The 20,456-nt window shown below is 39.1% G+C and overlaps 2 protein-coding genes across 3 annotated transcripts in view; one reads left to right on the forward strand and one right to left on the reverse strand.

The window, feature by feature from the left end:
- The window catches only part of LOC118429435, a 22,960-nt gene extending 6,409 nt beyond the window's left edge, over positions 1 to 16,551 (reverse strand). The window contains exons 1-16 of the mRNA XM_035839921.1: positions 15,861 to 16,551; positions 11,335 to 11,743; positions 10,040 to 10,168; positions 9,233 to 9,355; positions 8,544 to 8,710; positions 8,033 to 8,179; positions 7,343 to 7,487; positions 6,395 to 6,856; positions 5,425 to 5,550; positions 4,391 to 4,513; positions 3,830 to 3,952; positions 3,346 to 3,468; positions 2,710 to 2,835; positions 1,839 to 1,961; positions 1,296 to 1,474; positions 551 to 733 (exon numbers count right to left, since the gene is read on the reverse strand). Of these exons, the coding sequence (XP_035695814.1) occupies positions 551 to 733; positions 1,296 to 1,474; positions 1,839 to 1,961; positions 2,710 to 2,835; positions 3,346 to 3,468; positions 3,830 to 3,952; positions 4,391 to 4,513; positions 5,425 to 5,550; positions 6,395 to 6,856; positions 7,343 to 7,487; positions 8,033 to 8,179; positions 8,544 to 8,710; positions 9,233 to 9,355; positions 10,040 to 10,168; positions 11,335 to 11,743; positions 15,861 to 15,923 (2,751 nt within the window). The 5' untranslated portion in view covers positions 15,924 to 16,551. The remainder of the gene's footprint in view (positions 1 to 550; positions 734 to 1,295; positions 1,475 to 1,838; positions 1,962 to 2,709; positions 2,836 to 3,345; positions 3,469 to 3,829; positions 3,953 to 4,390; positions 4,514 to 5,424; positions 5,551 to 6,394; positions 6,857 to 7,342; positions 7,488 to 8,032; positions 8,180 to 8,543; positions 8,711 to 9,232; positions 9,356 to 10,039; positions 10,169 to 11,334; positions 11,744 to 15,860) is intronic.
- A 2,759-nt stretch (positions 16,552 to 19,310) lies between these two features.
- Positions 19,311 to 20,456, forward strand: part of LOC118428733 (syntaxin-8-like) — an 8,075-nt gene continuing 6,929 nt past the window's right edge. For both annotated transcript variants that reach the window (XM_035838908.1, XM_035838909.1), the window contains exon 1: positions 19,311 to 19,400. In XM_035838908.1, the coding sequence (XP_035694801.1) occupies positions 19,375 to 19,400 (26 nt within the window). In that variant the 5' untranslated portion in view covers positions 19,311 to 19,374. The remainder of the gene's footprint in view (positions 19,401 to 20,456) is intronic.

Genomic DNA, 20,456 nt, shown 5'->3' on the forward strand with positions numbered 1-20,456 from the left:
TTCATGTCAGCTACAAAGTTTCTGGGTAGAGTAAAATAGTAGTCTGTCAAAACAGAAATCTATCTTGGCGGTAAAGCTGTCAGAAATTATTTTCGCATTTGACCAAGAACCTAAAAGGACGTAGCCCTAACACACTTGATGAATGCTTCAAGGTGTGTAAGATTATAGAAAAAGAAGTATGTGAGGAGACAAATCCTTGAAGTTCATTCTAAGTTTGTGGCACTTGAATGTTGTGGCACATTGAAAATAGTTTGCAGTTTGGAGTCTGCAGTTGAACAGTGGTCACAAGTACAATGTAGCACAGTATGATGAAGTTGATCTGAGAGGTAATCAAAAAAGGGAATTTGATTAAAGACAAAGCAAAATTCATTGTAATAATTTGTAATCTTTATTGAGAGATGCTGTGAATGAAGAGTTTAAATAAATGTTTTTTGCCAAATAGCAATTACTCAAGCAATTGGATAAGATTTTGGATATGGACCCAGACATTTCAGATTACCTGGATGCATAACCTTGATCGACATAGTTTATGTTGTAATGTATGGTGTACCTTGACCATGTAAGTGGAGTTCCCAAAGTGAAGGCTGACATCTGTCGGCATTAGACCGTACACGGAGGCCAGTCCCACTCCACCACAGGGGAGGTCAGGTTGCCCAATGCATGATGTGTGACAATTGTCACCACGTGGGAGGGACAGCACTGACTCATTAGCACACAGACAAGTGTTACCAGCCTGAAATTCAATACAACAAACAAAAAACATTGGTTAGATGTTCTAGAAAATAAGTGTTGGATATATCTTATTCCATGCAGTAATTTGAGAAATTTCAAATTTGTGAAAATGTTCATGACAATGCCATATTTGCGCTCTTTATAGACAAAACAACTGTTACAATTTATTGCCATACTTGCACACTAAAACAACTCAGTCTCCATTTTCATGGCTACCTTGTCCTAACGACCTGGAGGTCAAGGGACTAGGTAGGTAGGGAGGCAGCACACTTAACAGACAAAAAATTCTCATAAAACTGCCATAATGTACTTGCACAATCATAAACAAAACAAAACATTCAAGAAATGAAACAAGAAAAAGTGATGTTTTTGTGACACAATGGTTAACTTGGAACATATAAGGGGTTTTGGCGAGGTCACTTCTATAAGGCCTCATACAAATTGAATATAAATGTAATGTCTTGCTCTATGACATGACTTTTGATATAACAATTTTGAGAATCCAACATCATCAAGTTTCTCCATTTTCAAGAATATATATGATGAAATATTTCCCTACTCACTGTTAGAAGAGCAAACAGCTCCCCTTGTAGTCCACATCTCTCCTGACAGGATGCTGGGCTGATCAGGGCAGGGTCATAATCACCCACAGATGTAATACTCACAGTACCAACATCATCATCATCATCATCATCATCATCATCACCATCATCATCATCATCATCTAGACTGAGACACTCGGCTAGATAACAAAACACATCATGGCTAGTGTTAGTCAAGTTGGGTTTTACAGGTGTTTGATGTTTGTAACTTTACAAGCAAAAGATTACAACGAAAAATTACAATCAATCTATATGCAGACGATGTATGTCATTTTAAAACGAGAACATTTTGTAACTTTGGGCAAATATTGTGGCAATGATATGTATGATCCTTTTTTGAGTACTGTGATAAGCTTAGAATGGATCAAACCAATAATTACCATGACAATCAAGACCATTATCAATTTCTAGTATTTTTGAACTGTATCGGTTTAGGCAAATATTGTGGCAATGATATCCTTCTTTGAGCACCGTGATCAGCTGAAAAGAGATTAAAATCATTACCATGACAATCGAGACCCTCAGGACCCAAGATGTACCCCAATCCACAGGAACAGTTGAAGCTTCCTGCAGCATTCTCACATGTCTGTGCACACCCTCCATTTGATGTCTCACATTCATTGATGTCTAAAAGAGAAGCAGATACAGAGGTGTAATATATACTTTGAATCAAGATCAACCAGAATCTTATACTCAGGAACATCATTTTCAAATAGTTACAATTTTTTGTCTGAAGCCACAAAGCGCACATATGATCATTGGTTCTCTGGACAGTTTGTACGGATACTACTAGTATGATTGTCGTATACATTGTAAGTCAATGAATGACCCAGGATTAGTCAAATCTGTTATACTTACCCTGCTGTTTGATAGTAAAATATAACCAAATATCAAATACAAATTTGGCGTTGAACAGCCAACCTACATTAATTTTTGTACATTATGTATGGCACCAACCTTAATATATAATTAGCCCTTAATATATAATTAGCGGGCTGAAGTTAAGGCAATGCACAACATATCAAGCTTTTATCGTACAATGTCACCAATTACAAAACACTTCATTATATACATACTGGCCAGAAGTGCTTCAAGCACAGTATCTGTATCTGTCTGTCTGTATCTATATAGCCGGTATAACCGCCCTTCGGCGTAACACACCAGCTTCGCAGGCACGCGGCGCGGCGCGGCACCACAGTAGGGGCATCTTCTCTGGATAGCTTTAAAGAATGCTTGCAGATGTGCAAAGGTTAGGTGTGACTGGTCGTTCAGTGTAATATAACCAGCTGGCTGCCGCGCCATGTACCTGCAAAGCTGGTGTGTTATGCCGAAGAGCGGTTATACCGGCTAAACAGATACAGGTACAGATGCTTACCATTGCAGCCCTGGTCATTGTCAGGGTTCACGATGTATCCCTCATTGCAGGAGCAGTTGAAGCCACCTGCCCAGTTAGTGCAGATCTGTTCACAGCCTCCATTGGTTGATGCACACTCATCGATATCTATGTGATAAATCAAAAATATGTTTTCCTTTATTGTCCATTAATTGGATAAATAAAGCAACCTTTCAAATAATATAATTATATCTATCTTTCATTTACTATTTATCTTTATTTTCCTACATGAAAAAGTGAGCTATTCAATGAAGCCCAAAAAAACACATAATATTATGTACATACATCCTAATTTTCCACATTTACAGATGAAAGGAAACTATACTTCTACCAAAATCACATTTCTTCTTCCTCTGCTTCCAAAAGTAAGTCAACAAGAGTTTATCAGTAAAAATTCAAATTAGTGTAGCCGCATGTGTGACATTTGTGTCTGACGTCTTTGTTTGTTTTTCTTTATCTTTAACCATATTTAACCAAGCTTTTGTTTTTTTGCAGCTAGCCTTAGAGAAAGAATGGCAATATACATATCATATAAATTTTGGTCACAGAATCATAAATCTTAGAGAAGTAAAAAAAAGGGAGTAAATGATATCTATTTGTAAGATTTAAGTAATTTACCTTCACAATCGAGACCATCCGAACCCAAGGTGTACCCATTTGCACAGGAACACTGAAACCCTCCGTCAGTATTCTGACATGTCTGGTCACATCCTCCATTCAACGTCTCACATTCATCGATGTCTAAGTGAATGATAGAGAGTTGTTAAACATACAAGCAAGATATCAGACTAAGTCTTGTTTTATTTCAATAAAGCTAGGTGGTTGTCTCAAGGAATGTTTTCCTGGCCATAGGGCTTCCCACCCTTCTCCAGTTGGGAGTTAGTTGTGAGTAAGGTCATTTATGGTTGTAATTGTGAGTTAGTTGGCTACAGTTCTTTTATTCTCGAAGCAGAGATTGGGTCACAGATATAGTAGTCTATCTATGCAACCTCTGCTTGGAGAATACTATGCTTTGACAGTCATCTCCACCAGCCAACTAAGAATTTTCAAAACGAACTTGGGAAAGTTGTTCCATCCTTACAAATGAAAGAAAGGGTCTTACCATGACAGCTGAGACCATCAGAACCCAGTGTGTACCCAGATCCACAGGCACAGTTGAAGCCTCCGTCAGTGTTGGCACATGTCTGTGCACAGCCTCCATTTGTTGTCTCACATTCATTGATATCTGTTGAAACAGAAGAAACCAAGGTGTGATTCACTAAGGAAACAACCAATTTGACTCTTGATTTTAGTGGTCTAGATGGACCTGTAATCTATCTGAGCTCTACCTAAGGCTTAGGTCCCAATCGGGAAAATGGGGTCTGCCGAGTAGGGCAGTTCACGGGCTGTTTGGGCACTTTCGGGCATGTCCCCTATATCAGGCTATATGTGACCCCATGGGATACCCTCGGTGACTTTACTGGACAAGTCTGTGCAATTAATCCTATAAATCTTGTTTTTGACCAAAAAGTTCAAACCGTGCACTGTGTCGTCAATCTAACCTTTCTCTGACTTTTCAAATAAAGGGCATTCTCCAAGTCTTAAATAGGCTAAAACACTGCAGAGTAGTTGGCTTCCACCTAGAATAATTACTAACATAGAAATCAGATCCACAAGTATTTACCATGACAGCTGAGACCATCAGAACCCAGTGTGTACCCAGATCCACAGGCACAGTTGAAGCCTCCGTCAGTGTTGGCACATGTCTGTGCACACCCTCCATTTGCCGTCTCACATTCATCAATATCTATAGGTAATGATACACAATTAGAATTGGTCAGAAGTTTCTTTAAAATACAGTGTTTCATAAAACATTTGCTGTTTGTGTCATTCCTTGCAGAACAAGCTTAGTGTCAAACTCACTTGTCTGTCCACAGCAACTGTTAAATGCTTTACCTTCAGCAACATTCTATTGAAGGGCTAAGGTAAATGTGTCACTGGGTAAGGCAATACTATATCAGCATCTTTTGAAGGAAATTTCTATCCCTACCACCTTTTTCTTTTAAAGCGCCAAAGTTTCAGCAATTTTTCGTCATGTTTTTTAAATTCTGTTACTTCTTTGTTCAAAAGTGGTAGAGTGAGAAAGTGAAAAAAGCTCCTTGCATGAAAAGAACTTGCGTACGACTTGACGATAACAAAATTAAGGGATTATTCACCAGGAGTGTTGTAGTGTTTTTGATTTGATGATGATTTGATGATTTGATGATGACTTTATTGAAAATTCGCAGTAGGACCACTGAATTGCATTCAATTTACATTTGAAACACACAATAACAAGAGTCAAATATTACACATTACAAGGACTGAGTACTATATACATAGGTTAAAATTTCATTTGGACGATTGTCTGATAACAGAGGAGTATTATTAGAGTGACGTGGATATGAAAATAACTAATACTGTAATTATGGACCGGATGCATTGAGCAGGTTGCTCATATATGGAATTGGTGAATTGCTATATCGGTTTGTTCGGGACCTATGACTGTTAAGTTTGTGGCTGGTTCTAGTTTCTAGTTTTTCTCTTTTATCTTACCATCTTTTCTAAACTTCTCCCTGCTCCAGTAGTCCTTTGACACAAAATGTGTATTGTTTGTAAGTTAGACAGTTGGGAGAAGACTGAGATTTGTGAAGCTTACTTTATGACATAGAGGCTTACCATCGCAATTACGATCATCATCAGGATTGACAGCATATCCCTCTGTACAGGAACACTGGTAACCACCGGCACGGTTGGTGCAGATGTGTTCACAGCCTCCATTGGATGATGCGCATTCATCGGTATCTAATATGTAGTAATGAAGCATCTTGTAGTTGGTATAGTTCATAATAAGCCATACAGTAGAACAATGTTGAGCTTTGAGGCTTATCATCATACATGTATGACACCAATACCATGCTGTACTAATAGTCTTAAAGAGTAATGTACCCAAAATGGTCTTGCACAAAATATCAAAATAAAATTGCACAAGAAGTCAATCCGGTCTCACAATATGGCTCACAATGCTTCAGGAATACTGTAAAATGCAGAGATGTTGCCGGTGGTTTTATATTGATTTAATTGTTTAAATGGTGGGCGCTTCAGTGCAAACATATTTCCATTTACAGTACAGTCGAACCTGTCTATAGCGGCCATATAGCGAAAAATTTGTACCCCCAATAATTTGGTATCTTAATGGTCCTCCCTACCTCAGAAATATCTACTAACCAAAATGAGATTTCAGTATGAATTTCATTGTGAATTAAATCAATACCTTCTTCCTTCGACCTACCTAATCACACTAAAGGTGGTACATGTATCTCACTGCACTTGGGGCACCGGTGCTGCACTGCGGGGTTTGAAGATTACTCAATGAATTTCAGAGATAAAAGAACTACTAAGTAATTTTGTTACGTTGTGTGTATTTTGTTGTCTTCTAAGCCATACTTTTACTTATACTCATACTTATTACGAAATATCCAAATTATAAAAAATTGGCAAAAATAACACAACAGTGTCGCAGTGAACAAACAGTGCCCCATCGGTGCTCCAAGTGCAGTGAGATACCACCTTAACACACAAACCTGTCAAATCAAAGGTATTGCAAGTAAATGAAAGTAATAATCCTAAACGTATCCACTTCACATACCTGGTTTTGTTTGGCAGAAGTAATTATAGCTGTCGGAGCATCGACTGTCCCCCCAGAGGGACACGCCATCCCGAAAACGAGCGCAATCTTCATCAGCATGGCTGCCGCTCGGTTCACCTGGTATCCAGTTGTTGAAGTCACCACCTAAGCCCTCACCCTCCGAAAGGAACTCGCCCTGGACTGAGATGTCACCCAGCAGGCCGATCATGTCACCACCCCCTAGCGAGCCCCCATCCTCCCAACGGAACTGCCCCTCGTTTTCTATGTCATTCAGGCCGATCCAGTAAGAGCCGCTTGTGGCCAAAGAATACAAGAAGCTGTTTGTAGCGTCGTCCTTCGGCATGGCCAGCATCCCACCGTCTGTCACACAAGCTTCCTGTGCATCGTTGTAGTTAGACAATTGATCAAAGGCCTTGTAGCAGGTTAGGCCATGCAAGGAGTAGCCATCGAGGCAAGCCAGTTCTGAAACACAGATTGAAAAAAATCAGAAAAAATAACAATGATCATTTGTTGCATTGGTGTTTTTCTCATCCCTCCTGAAATAAGTGCAGAGACACAGACAGACAGACAGACAAACAGACACACCAAAAATAATATCTCCTGGAGGTAAAATGTAAATAGAACTACTGCATCTATGACATGAGTGTGACTTCCATGAACATGAATTCATTAATCATGTACATGTTGAAAAGAGGCTGAAACAGGAAGTTTTGACACTTAAAAAAAAAAAATTGACATATCTACATAGGTGTAGTTCAATATGGATTGGTAGTGCATTCCATATGAGACTGATTATCTGAATGTAAGATTTAAAAAAAAGTAAATCTAGTATACTTTTAACATACTAATGGTTTGGATTAAAGAGATCCTTAAAACATTAGTTCATGCCACAGCTCTGAATCTGTACTCACTGTTTCTAAAGGAATTTTCAAAGACATTTCTACTTACGATTCACATTGCAGCCCAGAATCTCTACCCTCATGCTGATATGTGCCCACCATTGTAGAATATGGAAACGCACATAGCGGGCATCGATGGGATAGTCCAGTAGGTGGGTAACTGGGGTATTATAGTCAGTGTTGCCTGGAAAGATCTGAAAGGCAAATCAATCAATCAATCAATCAAACTATTCAACTGAGATTGAAATCTACATGTAATAGATAAGTTTGGATTTTATCGTACATAATACCAATTTATAAAAGTACATAGTAGAAACATAAAAGAGAAGCACACAAACAAATTCAAATCATTGCCCCTAAGATATAGGCATGACACACTCTGGTCCTAACAATTAAAGAAGGAAATCCATGGATGAAGAAAGTAACAGACTGGGTGCGGATTCTTCCTATACTAATGCACTGTCACTGACATACAAGCTCTAGAAGACAATCTGACATTATCAAATAATCTATTTTACTTCTATTTTATTTGTGTTCAAAATCTGGCCCTTACATGTATAATGTGGACCATTTTTGATTAGTAAATGACCCTTACGTACGTACGCACATGTAGCTAATTCAAAATCCATCATCGTTCCAAAGATGTAGAAAGGAACTAGTACATGTTTGTATAAGATATGCATTTACACATTTTCCCTCTTAAAACCTATAAAAAAAATGCCCCCTCCACCAAAGCTACCTTTTCAGAGCCATCTTTCCCAGTACAGGTTGTCATTGTAGTCCCGTCTGTGCTGTACTCCAGTTTAAATGACATCACCCACTGGCCGTTATTGTGTCTACCTTGAGTAACAGTGCCAGTAACACGCAGAACTTCTCCCAGGTCCACCTGTAAGCACATGGATGTTGTTTTGTTTTACATTGTTGCGTACAAACAAAGCAGGAAAAAATGTTACTTAGGCCTACGTCACATTTCCAAACCAGGGTTTGGCTGGGCAGCTCTTGGAATCAAAAAGTACATTGTATGATATAAAACACACCAAAGTGAAAAAACTACTGTAACACAAGACATAAAGAAAATAGTCATGGGTATCGTTTATGAATGAGTGACAGTTGGTCACGCCAGCAAAGCTAAAAGTGACTGTTCTGCCCCTTGCCGAGTCCCTAACAGGTGGTCCTGTAAGTTACAGTTCAGAGAAGACTCATTTTCCTAGAAAGGTGATCAAGAAAACAATCATTTATCCCATACTGACCTGTAACCACTGACCGGCGGCGTTGAGCCGAGCTGCCCAGGCACCTACACCAGCAACACCGTTCAGGCGAGCACGGTAAGGTTCATGGGATACACGCCAGGTGGAGGACGCAGTGATGCTGCTATCAGGTATGGCGCCGGATTCCATTCCAAGTGGATTGCGGCAAACTGTAAAGACAGCGAACCTTTTTTTTGTTTTTGTTTTTATCTAAATTCTAATACAGTGGTGATCGCAAGCTGGTAATAAAACTAGAGGGGGCCCCACTAGTTTTTTGCATGTCACATTTATTTATTTGTCTATTGAGATTCTCCATATACATATACAATGGAGGGTATGGCGGAACAGGTCTTAGAGGGCCTTTTCAAAGCAGCCCTATATATCTGGTTGTGGATCATTGATAACACAAATCAGGTTTTGATTGACATGTAACATGTGTACATTAATCATTTCCTGTCTACTGTGAACATTCTACCAGTTCTGAACTCTATTTCCTGTCACTCCCATAACTCTAACCTTTGCCCTTTACTTCCAGTCACTATGAGATGTGCTTATATCATGGAAACACCAGCAAAGACACAGTCACATCGAAAAACTCCTTACATGGAGATGAAAAAGATTTGTGAAATATTTAACTAGAGATTAAGCATTCATACTTTTTAGTCCGCTATCAAAATGATAATATTTCTTACCATCGCAGCCCTGCTCGCTTTCATTCAGAACAAATTGATCTGCACAGGAACACTGGTAACCACCATCACTGTTGGTGCAGATCTGTTCACAGCCTCCATTGGACGATGCACATTCGTTGATGTCTAATCGGATGTTTGACAAATTAAAGAAGCAAGCAAGTCTTAGAGTTGTTACATGTATGTTGCGCCATTGCCATCTACAGTCCACAAACAAAGTTGCAGAACTGTACAGTTTGCTTTTGATAAATGCAGACAATGGCGGCATACATTGCCAATGTGGAACATTGAAACGCTTTACAACATTAATTTACTCAACTCATACAAACTATGTCAACAATAAAAGACTTCCTCATTTGCTAACCTTCGTATACAGTACTTAAACACTGAAATTTCCATTTGGTACAATATTGTAAATATATGACTACATTTACCATAGAAATGCATTGCTATTACATTAAAAGATTTCTTTTCATCACATTCTTGTCATGTCATTTATTTCTTCATAAACGTTTATGATACAGAATAGTTGGGTGGACAATATACCAATCAAATTGTTTTGATCCCTTTCAAAACTTTCAATTTTTTTCTCTTATAATGCAATAGCACGAACATGTACATGTAAGACAGTTTCTGAAGCAACAACAGAACAACAGAATCAAAAGTAAATGACAACTCCCAACTAAAATGGGCTTAACATAGATGTAATTTCTTTCACAATACTTCCATACAGTCACTAATAATGTTCTTGGGTGATAGTTGGTATTGACGTTACAAAGAAAATTGATTATAGAAAAAAAATTGCCTTACCATCACATTCCAGGGTGGTGCTATTCAGCATATAGCCCTCATTACAGACACAGCTGAAGCTGCCCACACTGTTCACACAGACCTGCAGGGCTCGGCAGTTTCCATTGGCAACTGCACACTCATCTGCATCTGATGGACCAATCAGGCAGATTGTTACAGAACGGAATAGTGACTTTCTATGAGTAAATTAAATTGGACTGTATGTCAATGAAATTAATGGTTGATATTTAAACCAGAACAGACTTCCTTTTTTTATTAAAGGATTAAGGTGCAAATGTTTTGAACAAAAAATAATTCATCAAAATCAGCAAAATTCTTATCTGTCCTTAGCAGCAAAATTCCGCCAAAGGACGGAATGATGGATGCTGGCTAGAACATTGCAGTATAGACTAGTTGTATTTTGCATGTACGATCTTCGTCAGCGAAGAAAAGCCGAGATTTTGCACGTAAATAAAATTTTTGCCAACTTGCAATTTTGCATGTAGCCAAAAAAAAGTATTTTGATCCCTGGTTTTCGTTTTGTCCTTCTTTTAACTACCAGTGCAACTCAGAAACATTGATAAATATACTCACGCAACAGAATTTGTTTGATTTCAAAATTCTTCTGAAAAATTTGAATTGTCCAAAATCATTCATACCCTTTCTTGGCCTGTTTTTAAAACTTCACATTTAAAGTTTTGCAAAGGAGTTCAAACCACAATTGTTCTTAATCTAAATCTGGCAACTAAATCAACCGTGATGAGGGGGGGATAGACTCAGTCATGTTTGAGACTGCACTCTTCATGCTGCAGCAGAGACACCTAGCTGCAGTGTAAAGTAGTGCCAGTCAGTATTGTGCTAAGGAAGGTAACAGTCACTTAACCTCACCTCACCTCACCGGTCCCATAGCCTCACCGGCCGTAGGGGCAGCAATGCCATCGACATTAAGTTTTCCATCTTTGTCTATCTTCGGCCAAGGTTTCTAGCTGGTGTACTGTTTGTCCCGACCATTCTTCTAAGTCACTTAAACACCATCTTTTATAACTTAGTGTAATTGGTTGTAAATGAAGAACTTTGTCATTCTACTTAAAGAATTTTTTTAAATTAAAGGCCAACATTACTATGTTCCGTTCTTGCGAAAAACACAAGAGAACATCAAGTTCAAGGTGTATGAATAACCTTGCTGATGTGCATTGTGTTTGGCATTGCAGTGTGTTCTAAAATGATGCGAGTGGAATGTATTTTAGCCTAGAAAGGGCTGCAAAATTTCACAAGTCAATAAACATTCATCGCACGGGAAAAAGAAGATGGCACACCTGTTTCACATGCAAACTGGTAGGAGGTGGAACACCCTGCATCATTCCAGTCATTCTGGGATCTCCTCAAACTGCCACAGCTTTCATGGGTGCCACCATTGGGTTCGTCGTTACCCCAGTTGTTGTAATCGTTATCCTCCAGGTCATGTACAGCTCCATCCTCCCAAACCCATCTACCCTCAGTAGCTTCATCACTCAGGCCAATCCATTGGTAGCCGGCGGAGACAAACGACATGAGGAAGTTGTTGGTTTCGGTATCACGCGGCATGGCCAACAACGCGCTTTCTCCCGCGCACGTCTGCCGAGCACTGTGAAAGTTGGCTGCTGTCGAGAAGGCCTTGTAGCACATTGTGCCATGGCTGGTGTAGCCGCTAGGGCAGATCGCCGATCCTGATGCATTCCGGAGTATCTGTCAGAGAAAATACATTACAGTTTGTTTGTTTGATTAGGTAAATGACAACTGCAAAATTATGCAACCAGCAAGTTATTGATGTTGAAGAATGTACAACTTACTACAAGATAGATCTTCTCAACATTTATTATATTACATATATAAATTTATTTATTATTAGATATTATTATATCTGCACATTTATATACACAAAATATATTTATTTTGCTTCTGTCAGGAGCCAATTAGAGCTTAGAACTGTGTTAAATATATTAGCTGTATATTGTAAATATGATTGCTCATATCATGAGCAATTTATTTTCAATAAAATGTATAAGTAAGGGCTCTCTGCTTGGGGTAGACAGTGGGATCTTCCCTTAAGCTTGAACACAAAAACCAAACAACGTGAATAATTTTTCTGTAGTAAACAGTTAAGTAATGGCTCATTGAATTCAAAAGAACTACATACTCATGTATTTTATCCCTTTATTTAAATTTTCCTTCCAATGATCATGATGAAATTCTTCCCTATACCATTACAATGTCATTGCAACTCTTCATTTCTCTCTTTATCTTTCTTTGATAGCCTCTCAAACTGTTCTAATTTGTGATTTTGTGACTGTAATGTGTTGTAGTGTCTAAAACATACATGTACATGTGCACATGTCATGTATATAGGTTTTACCTAGCCTGCTTACCATCCGGATAGTAGTTCGCTCCTATGTTCGCTTCTGCTATCCGTCTGGAGACTTGCACATTCAAACCGATTGGTGGTAAAATCAGTTAATAAGCGAATTAAGGAATGGGTTCTAGAGTGCTGGTTTGATGACAACAGGCCCTCCCGCAAGTGATGGAGGGCGTTTCCGGTGTTGGAACACAGGTTCGAAGGAGCACTTGAATCCATTCCATAATTCGGTCATATGTGGGGCCAATCAGCGCCTGCGTCCAAAATTTGGACGATTCCAGACGTTAACATGGTCCGCGTTCACAGACGGAAACACAGAGAAGCGACTGTATATAGTATACATTGTATAATGACTTCTTTCCGGATGGTACCCAGGCTAGGTTTTACCCTCATGGCCTGCAAAAGCTTGTTGAAACTGTGATTCAATGTGTGTAAAGTTTAGAATTATGGACCTTAAACTTTGACATTTACACACAACACAAGCTGCACTTGCGCAAGTCAAATTGTGACCTAACTTATTGAGTATCCAATATCATTGAAACTGTTCATGTTTGGCCATCAGTCTCGCAAACACATTAAAAGCTCCATTATCGATGAATGAGCAGGGCTTTACCTTAAACCGACAAGCTTACTTCTTTTTATCCCATAATTTCTGATTGACCTGGAACATCAAAAGAGTGGTCTGTCACTCTAAATCTTAGTTCTGGATTAGTCGTGAATACGCCAGTGGTTGACCTGGATCACTGTTTGAAGAATAGCACAAGGATTATCCATTCAAGGAGTCTTTCAAAAGCAGTAAACGAGATCACTTGAAAGGTACAATAGGTGTAATTTGCCAATCACAATGAATACTAAAAATGTTTAGAAAACTCAGCAATCCATCCTCTCTACACCATGCACAAAATGTTTGTCTTGACAATCCACGTATTGTGAAAAGAAAAATATAAACCTTTTCATTGGACAGTATAGTGAATGGAATTTCAATCTATTAGACTTTTGACAGACCTACATGTAAAAGGTAAAAGGACTCCCACATATACTATAGGCCATTGTGATTTGTTGTCAAAGACCATATAATAGGACTCAAGCAATGGAATGTCATAATACATGGTGTATGCCGATTGCACAAAAATTACAAGTCGGTGACTGGTTTTCAGTTCTTACATTCTATCACTTTAAACAGGGCTCGAAATACTTTTTTCTGCACGCCTGCACTGGTGCAGGTGGCATTGAAAATTCGAATATCGGATTTGGACGTTGGAACATTACTGTTGTAACACTTTTTGTTTGAGGGCACCAAATTTGTTCAACTTCTGGCGCATTTGGCATCAAAACGAGGGTTTTCTCAGGTGGGTATGACAGATAGAATACAACACGGTGTATTCCACATCACCCTCGTTCCCAGCCCTCCCGCGGGTCAGATCACCCTCCGGTCTTCGGGCGATCCGACCCGCGGTCGGGCTGGTACCTCGGGTAATACGGAATACACCGTGTTGTATTCTATATGTACATGGACCAGTGCAGGTTAGGTGCAGGTGGAAACCAAAAATACCTGCACAGCTCGAAGTTTACCTGCTCTAACCTGCATATACACTTACCTGGCAGGCACTAACCTGCACTGCAGGTTAGGTGCAGGTGGAAACCAAAAATACCTGCACAGCTCCAATTTTACCTGCACTAACCTGCATATGCAGGTGGCATTTTGAGCCATGTTAAAATTTTCAAAACAGTGTTATTACAGTCTTACACTTCGTTGGTATTAGTGTTACACTTTTCCAAGCAAAGTGAGTTGTAAGCTCAATCTAAATGTAAGCTAAAGTATTATTTCATTGCAAATTCATGCCCGAGGGCTAATTGCAGGAAATATGAAAGGGAACTGACAAATGGTGTGGACACTGTGGAGTAATACAGCATGACACTGTCTACTCTAGTCTATAAGTTAAGTTAACTCTATGCATCAAAGTTAACATGTTCATTGTTGCCGTAAATGTACATACAAAATGGCCTGCTGACCCCCTAGTAAACAAAGTGAAAGTCAGCACCTAGAAAGCCACCCTGAAAAGAAACTTTGATTTTGGGGAGCAACCAGGCAACACCTACTAGTAGTAGGCAGAGTTATGAAGTAAAACAAATCAGTCAACAGAACCCAACTCATAATCAATATGTCATATGTAACAAGAAATTTTCAAAGCATGGCAGGGCTGATGCATTTCAATAAAAAGAGGAATTCAATGTGCTTTGGAAGAGCTAAATGTTCAGTTCAAAGCATACCAGATGATGCAAATAAGAGAGAGTGATCTCAATCCAAGTACTGTAAATGCAGAAATGTTCGTGGTGGATTAATGTTCGCGGTTTTCCCGGTGACCACTTCACCGCGAACTTAAAACCACGCAAACATTTTTCTATTATGGTATTAGACTGCAGTCCATGGTGTTACCGCGAACTTAAAACCACCGCGAAAAGTCCTTCTCCCCGCTACCGTGAAATCAAATCCCCGCAAACTTAAATGCATTAATATTTTACTTTAATCTTCCACTGGCTGTGGCAAAGAGGACAGACCATCACATTATGTACAGTTTTTAAAGGTTCATTGTACCAGGGAAATTTCACTTGCACTTTCTAACAAGCAAACTGAACACTGTTGCACAATTAAATGGTCCGTTATGTGTCAGTGTCAATAGTAATTTTCGCTGGAAAATCTCCTACCCCCAGCTGTTACACTGGACATGGAACTCATAGACTCCTTGGGGGACTAGTTTTCCATATGCCTCCTTGGTACATGCAGTATTGACAACTCATTAGAACAGTAATAGAAGGGAGGAAATACCATCATCAAACTCTACAAAAATATTATAGCATTACAAAATCCTCTATTTCCAACTGTGCATGTGTGCCCTGTTCCCAAATATTCTATTGACATATAGTTCCACAGTATGTTTAGAATAAACAGTACATTAAGTATATTGAAGATTGGTGCACTTACAGGGTTCGAAATACACATACTTAACTTGCAATTTGCACGTAATGTTTGAGATTTGCACGTAAAGATATTCTGAACTTGCAATCTTGCATGTAGAAAATTCCTGGCCTATAGTAAAAATACTGAGGAATTAGACACCCTACTCTTTGACAGAACGACATATGGACGTCTTTCTTTTTCCTTCCTTGTTTGTGCTTGAAATATGCTGATTATGTGGATATCTTTCCAAAATTTCAAGTTCTGTCTATATTTTTATGCGCCGATTTCTGTCTGTCAAAAGAATGGGCAAAATTCTTATCTATCCTGAGCAGAAAAATTCCTCCAAAGAACGGAATGATGGATGCTGGCTAGATCATTGCAGTATAGACTAGTTGTATTTTGCATGTAATTTTTTCAAATTGCACGTAAAATTTTTGCCAACTTGCAATTTTGCATGTAGCAAAAAAAAAGTATTTCGATCCCTGACTTACCTGAGAGACCACTGCGAGTAAAAGGAGCAATATTCTTCTTCGGCAATCCATCGCTGTAGTCATGATCCGTTTCCTCTAGAAGAATTCCTGCACATTTCTTAACAATTCAGTCATACCTAACTACATTTTGCTACTACTTTAACGGTTGTAGTTTGTGTCCGACTGATACACTGGTCACAGCATGTGCTTTCCCCTCTCAGTGCAAGCTAGTATGAGCTGTTTGGAGCAAGCATTCCTGTATTTTTGTTGTCTTTGCGGAAGGCCTGTCAAAGGAGTTAAGACCAATCATAATAGTGACAGGCGTCAGCTTTACATTGTAAACACAAGAGAACCGGAAAGGTATGGAGCATACATCCCTTCTTTTGATAAAATAGAACAGTCACAAGCTTGACAACGTAAACACTTGTCATCAAGAAAATACTGGGATACAAAGTCATCTTTTAAAAACTTTAATTGGTTTATGCATAATTTATAGACACTGCGTCATTTATACATCAGGTTTGGCATTTGTCTATAAGCTGGTTTATGCAAGGTTTTGTGTCATTTGATTATATTGGATCTTATTTCATGTCTCTGTCAGCCCTTTGGACTGTTTGGTTGAACAGAAAGAAATTTTGAAATGGTTTCGAGTTTGTTTTCCGTCATTCCTTCTGTATCCCATAGTGCCTCAGAAACAAAGCGTGACATCAATTCTGACGTCCTTCTTTTGAATATGAGATAATTGTTCAGAAAAAATAAAGCAACAATATGCTACATTTGTCATAGATACAATGATAGACATGCTAAATGTCAAAGAGTAATAAGGAAGCTCTATACAGCAAATGAATACAATACGAAAAGAATCTTTATTTCCTGCAAGTTTCCTTGATTCAAATTAAGGATCTATGTAGAGTTCTTACTATTTAATTTTCCACATTTTATAATACTATACAGAAATGGTCCATTAATTGCATGTCTAAAGACTTATCTTGCTCACCAATAAACAAGAAAAACAACTAAACTACAAACCGCACATGGAAACAACTGATCGACCGACTTCAGTACTAGTAGCTAAGTAATGCAATGAGTTTCACTTTTAGCTTTGTCACTTGGTGGTGGCAGGGTTGTAGCCAGCACCTGTCCTTCAGTCCTTTGAAGGAATTTTGCAGCTGGGGACTGAAAAAATTTTTCCCCATTCCGTCCCCTGGGACAGACAAAATTGATATGTAAGACGTAAAGATATTAAAAAAACTGACACCCATGTGTTCTTCTTCACCAAAACAGGTGCCATTGAACAGCTTAGTCTACAAGAAAAATGCAGGAAATAGTGTTTCAGAGGGTCTTGATTTAAAACATTTCTGGGACCCAGACCCCCTAGAAATGACGCGCAACGTCATGCCATGCCTTCGGTGCTCGATAGGACTCCCATTAAAAATCAAGGGGACTGAAAATGATTTCAGGCTGGCTACAACCCTGGGTGGTGGTGACTTCATTTTTGCTGTTGTTGACCACTTAGACCAGATATTATCAGTTCTCTAAGTGGTTACCTTGGGCTGGTTTGACTGTACTTTTGTTAACTACCTACAAAAATTAGTCCTGTTGCTGTTTTCAATACATTGGGTTTTACTGATTTTGTTATTTATGATGATGCCCGGATGATGATGATGATGTTATATATTGATTAATGACACTGACCATAAATAACCTATCAAATATTTATACTATTATGCAAAACTGCAATTACAAGCTATTTCTATAATTTGGATAAAGCTGAAATTTCTAATTTTCTGCTGGGTATTTTGAGTCCTGATTTATACACGTGATATCAATTATACAAATTGTATTGTACATGTACAATGTACTTTGTTTGTAATTGTAGGCAAAATTTTCACATGTCCCCTCCCCACTAAATTAATAAGTTTGCAGTTCGTTTTTTAGATATTATGGACCAAGCATAGACTAAAAGTGTCCTGGAACATAGTATAGATACTTCAAGTTCTTGTGGCAGTACAGTCCTTGGTCTTTTTTCAACTTTTGGTTGTGGTGCTTTGATTAAGGTCATGTGTCTTGCAGTCTTCTGCGCCAGTCTTGGGGTTTCTTCAGCACAAATATCCAGAAGGGAGGTTGATGTTCCATCAGCAGTTACAGTTGTCCTCTATCACACCAAGAAACAAGTGTTATGGGTTATAAGACATTAGACCAAGGCAAAATATGTCAGACTCAAGGAAACACATGTATATCAATACCATAACGAATTGCATATGAGAAATGTTTTGTTTGCATACGTCAATACATCATTATACTTTCTCAAGTAATGTACACGGCCCAATTTTCCAATGGTAATTTTGCATGAATCAAGGACTGCTATAAAAAGCCCTTTCACAGGGATCAGAACGTATGTGTGGCGACAGGAATTCTAGGTAATACTGTAAATGCATTTAAGTTCGTGGGGATTTAATTTCGCGGAAGCGGAAAAAAGGACTTTTCGCGGTGGTCTTAATTTCGTGGTAGCACCATGCATTGTAGTCTCTTACTGTTATGGAAAAATGTTCGCGGTCAATCAAACATTAATCCACCGCGAACATTTCTGAATTTACAGTATGTCAAAGGGTTAGACCCCCCAAAAAGAAAACAGAACCCACCTGGATTCAGTTGTTATGCAAATTGAAACAATGGTTGAGACAAGGACTGTTTACTTTTTGAGGCCTTTATCTTTGTTACCTGTCGCCGCGCCGCACATGCATTCTGATCTCTGTGAGACAGATTAGTTGTAAAGATGTAGTGTTCCGCTCTGGCATAACTTGCCTCACAAACTTGTAAATAATTTGCCACGATACACAACATTAATTTGCACAGTTTGTATGCATGCCCTGAAATTTATATATTTTCTGACTGAGCTATTTTGTTACTTGCGGTAGGCAATTCACTAGACACTCAACCAGACAACGGACACAATCATTTTGGGGTAGCAACTTGGCAACACCTACCGGTTGTTTTATAGATGTTTTCAAACTTTTCTGCTCAGAAATCCAGCAGTAGTTGGGGGAGGATCTTCTCCAAGTGCTCCACCTCCACCGCCGCTGCGCCCTCCGAGCGCGCCTGGTCCGCCGCCCGGGCCGCCATCTCCAGTACAAACATCCGCAACAGTTCTGTCGTCAGTTTGACGGAGTCCTGGTTCATCCGAGTCTTCCCGGTGTCCTGGAAGTGCCGTTTGACTATCTTCTCTACAGTAGACGACTTGAAAGTGGCGCCATCGTCTGCCATCTTGGATCTTACCCACAGTGCTTAAAAACGGGATAATCCATTTATAGTTATTGAGTGGTCTAACCCGATAATTCATTAAGTTACACTCTAAACAACAAAAAAAGCAAACAATCTGTAGTTTTATCAGTCATAAAATTATCAGCCATTTGAGATTACAAATTCATTTAGTCCTTTCAATGACGTTATTTCTATCCTCAGCCCCTGTCCTACATGAGCCATATATGATTGGTCCCCAATTAAGGTCAAAGGTGAAGCTTCCACAAGTGACAAGATGGCGGGTTTTGGTGGAGATTCTTGGTTAGAAAACTAATTTTCTTCCTATTTTCTTCTACGTTTCTTTAATCTTCTACCATTTTATGAAGACAGATACTATAGGTTTTATCCATATCATAGTGGATAACGTTTTGTTACAGTTGTGTTGCTGAGGGATGTTTTTTTTATGAGAACGTACACACAGAGATCGATCATGTGATTTTCAGCTGGTGTGTTTTTGACACTTTCGATCGAGGTACAGTATACTACGAGAAGCCGAGTCTTCGAAATAGCCAGAGGTTTCTTAAGGAATTAAAAAGCCTTGTACCTCACCTACATTTGCATGAACCCGGTTACGCACATAAGTAATGGACATAGACTCCCAGCTTCCTGTAAACAAATCATTCATCAAATTTGACACAAGAAAATCTTCTGTGATCTTCTGTGGTTGGAAGGTGGCCCCCGAGGTCGTATTTGTCGCTAAAAAGTTGGTTGCAATTTTCAAATGTCGAAAGTGTCGGTTACAAAGATGGGAATAAGCCCTTTCACAGAAGTCAGAACGCATGTGAGGCGACCGCGACGGGAATTTTAGGTAATATGTCAAAGGGTAGTGCGCACAAAAAGGAAACAGTTGTATGTGTCGACCATTGTTTCGATTTGCACAACAACGTCCAAACGGGTTTTGTTTGCTTCTGTCGAGGGGCTTATTTAGCCATGGAAAAAGACGAAAATATTTAATTGGTGTTAAAATCAGCGCTATCTCTGCTTTGAGGTCCTCTTGTGAGAGTACTGGTTCTATGCACGATATACTTTACTTTCGGTACAGGAAAGATCAAGACTGCTTACATCCCTACTCCTCATTCCGATGCCCCTATCCCTAACAATATGCTTTCGCAGAGTTTACTATGCATGTGTGGGCGACAGAAATTCTTGGTAATGTGTTAAAGGTGAATGCCCTCTGGTTCCGACCATTGTGTTGATTTATGTAACAATGTCCAGAACATAATGGCAGAATGTTTATAGCCTGGTATCCAGCCGTAATATAGCTTCCGAGTCTCTTCTTTCCTCTCTGGTAATTGCCAGAGAGGAAAGAAGAGACTC

This window comes from Branchiostoma floridae, chromosome 13 (genome assembly GCF_000003815.2).
Source record: "Branchiostoma floridae strain S238N-H82 chromosome 13, Bfl_VNyyK, whole genome shotgun sequence".
Classification (NCBI taxonomy): domain Eukaryota; kingdom Metazoa; phylum Chordata; class Leptocardii; order Amphioxiformes; family Branchiostomatidae; genus Branchiostoma; species Branchiostoma floridae.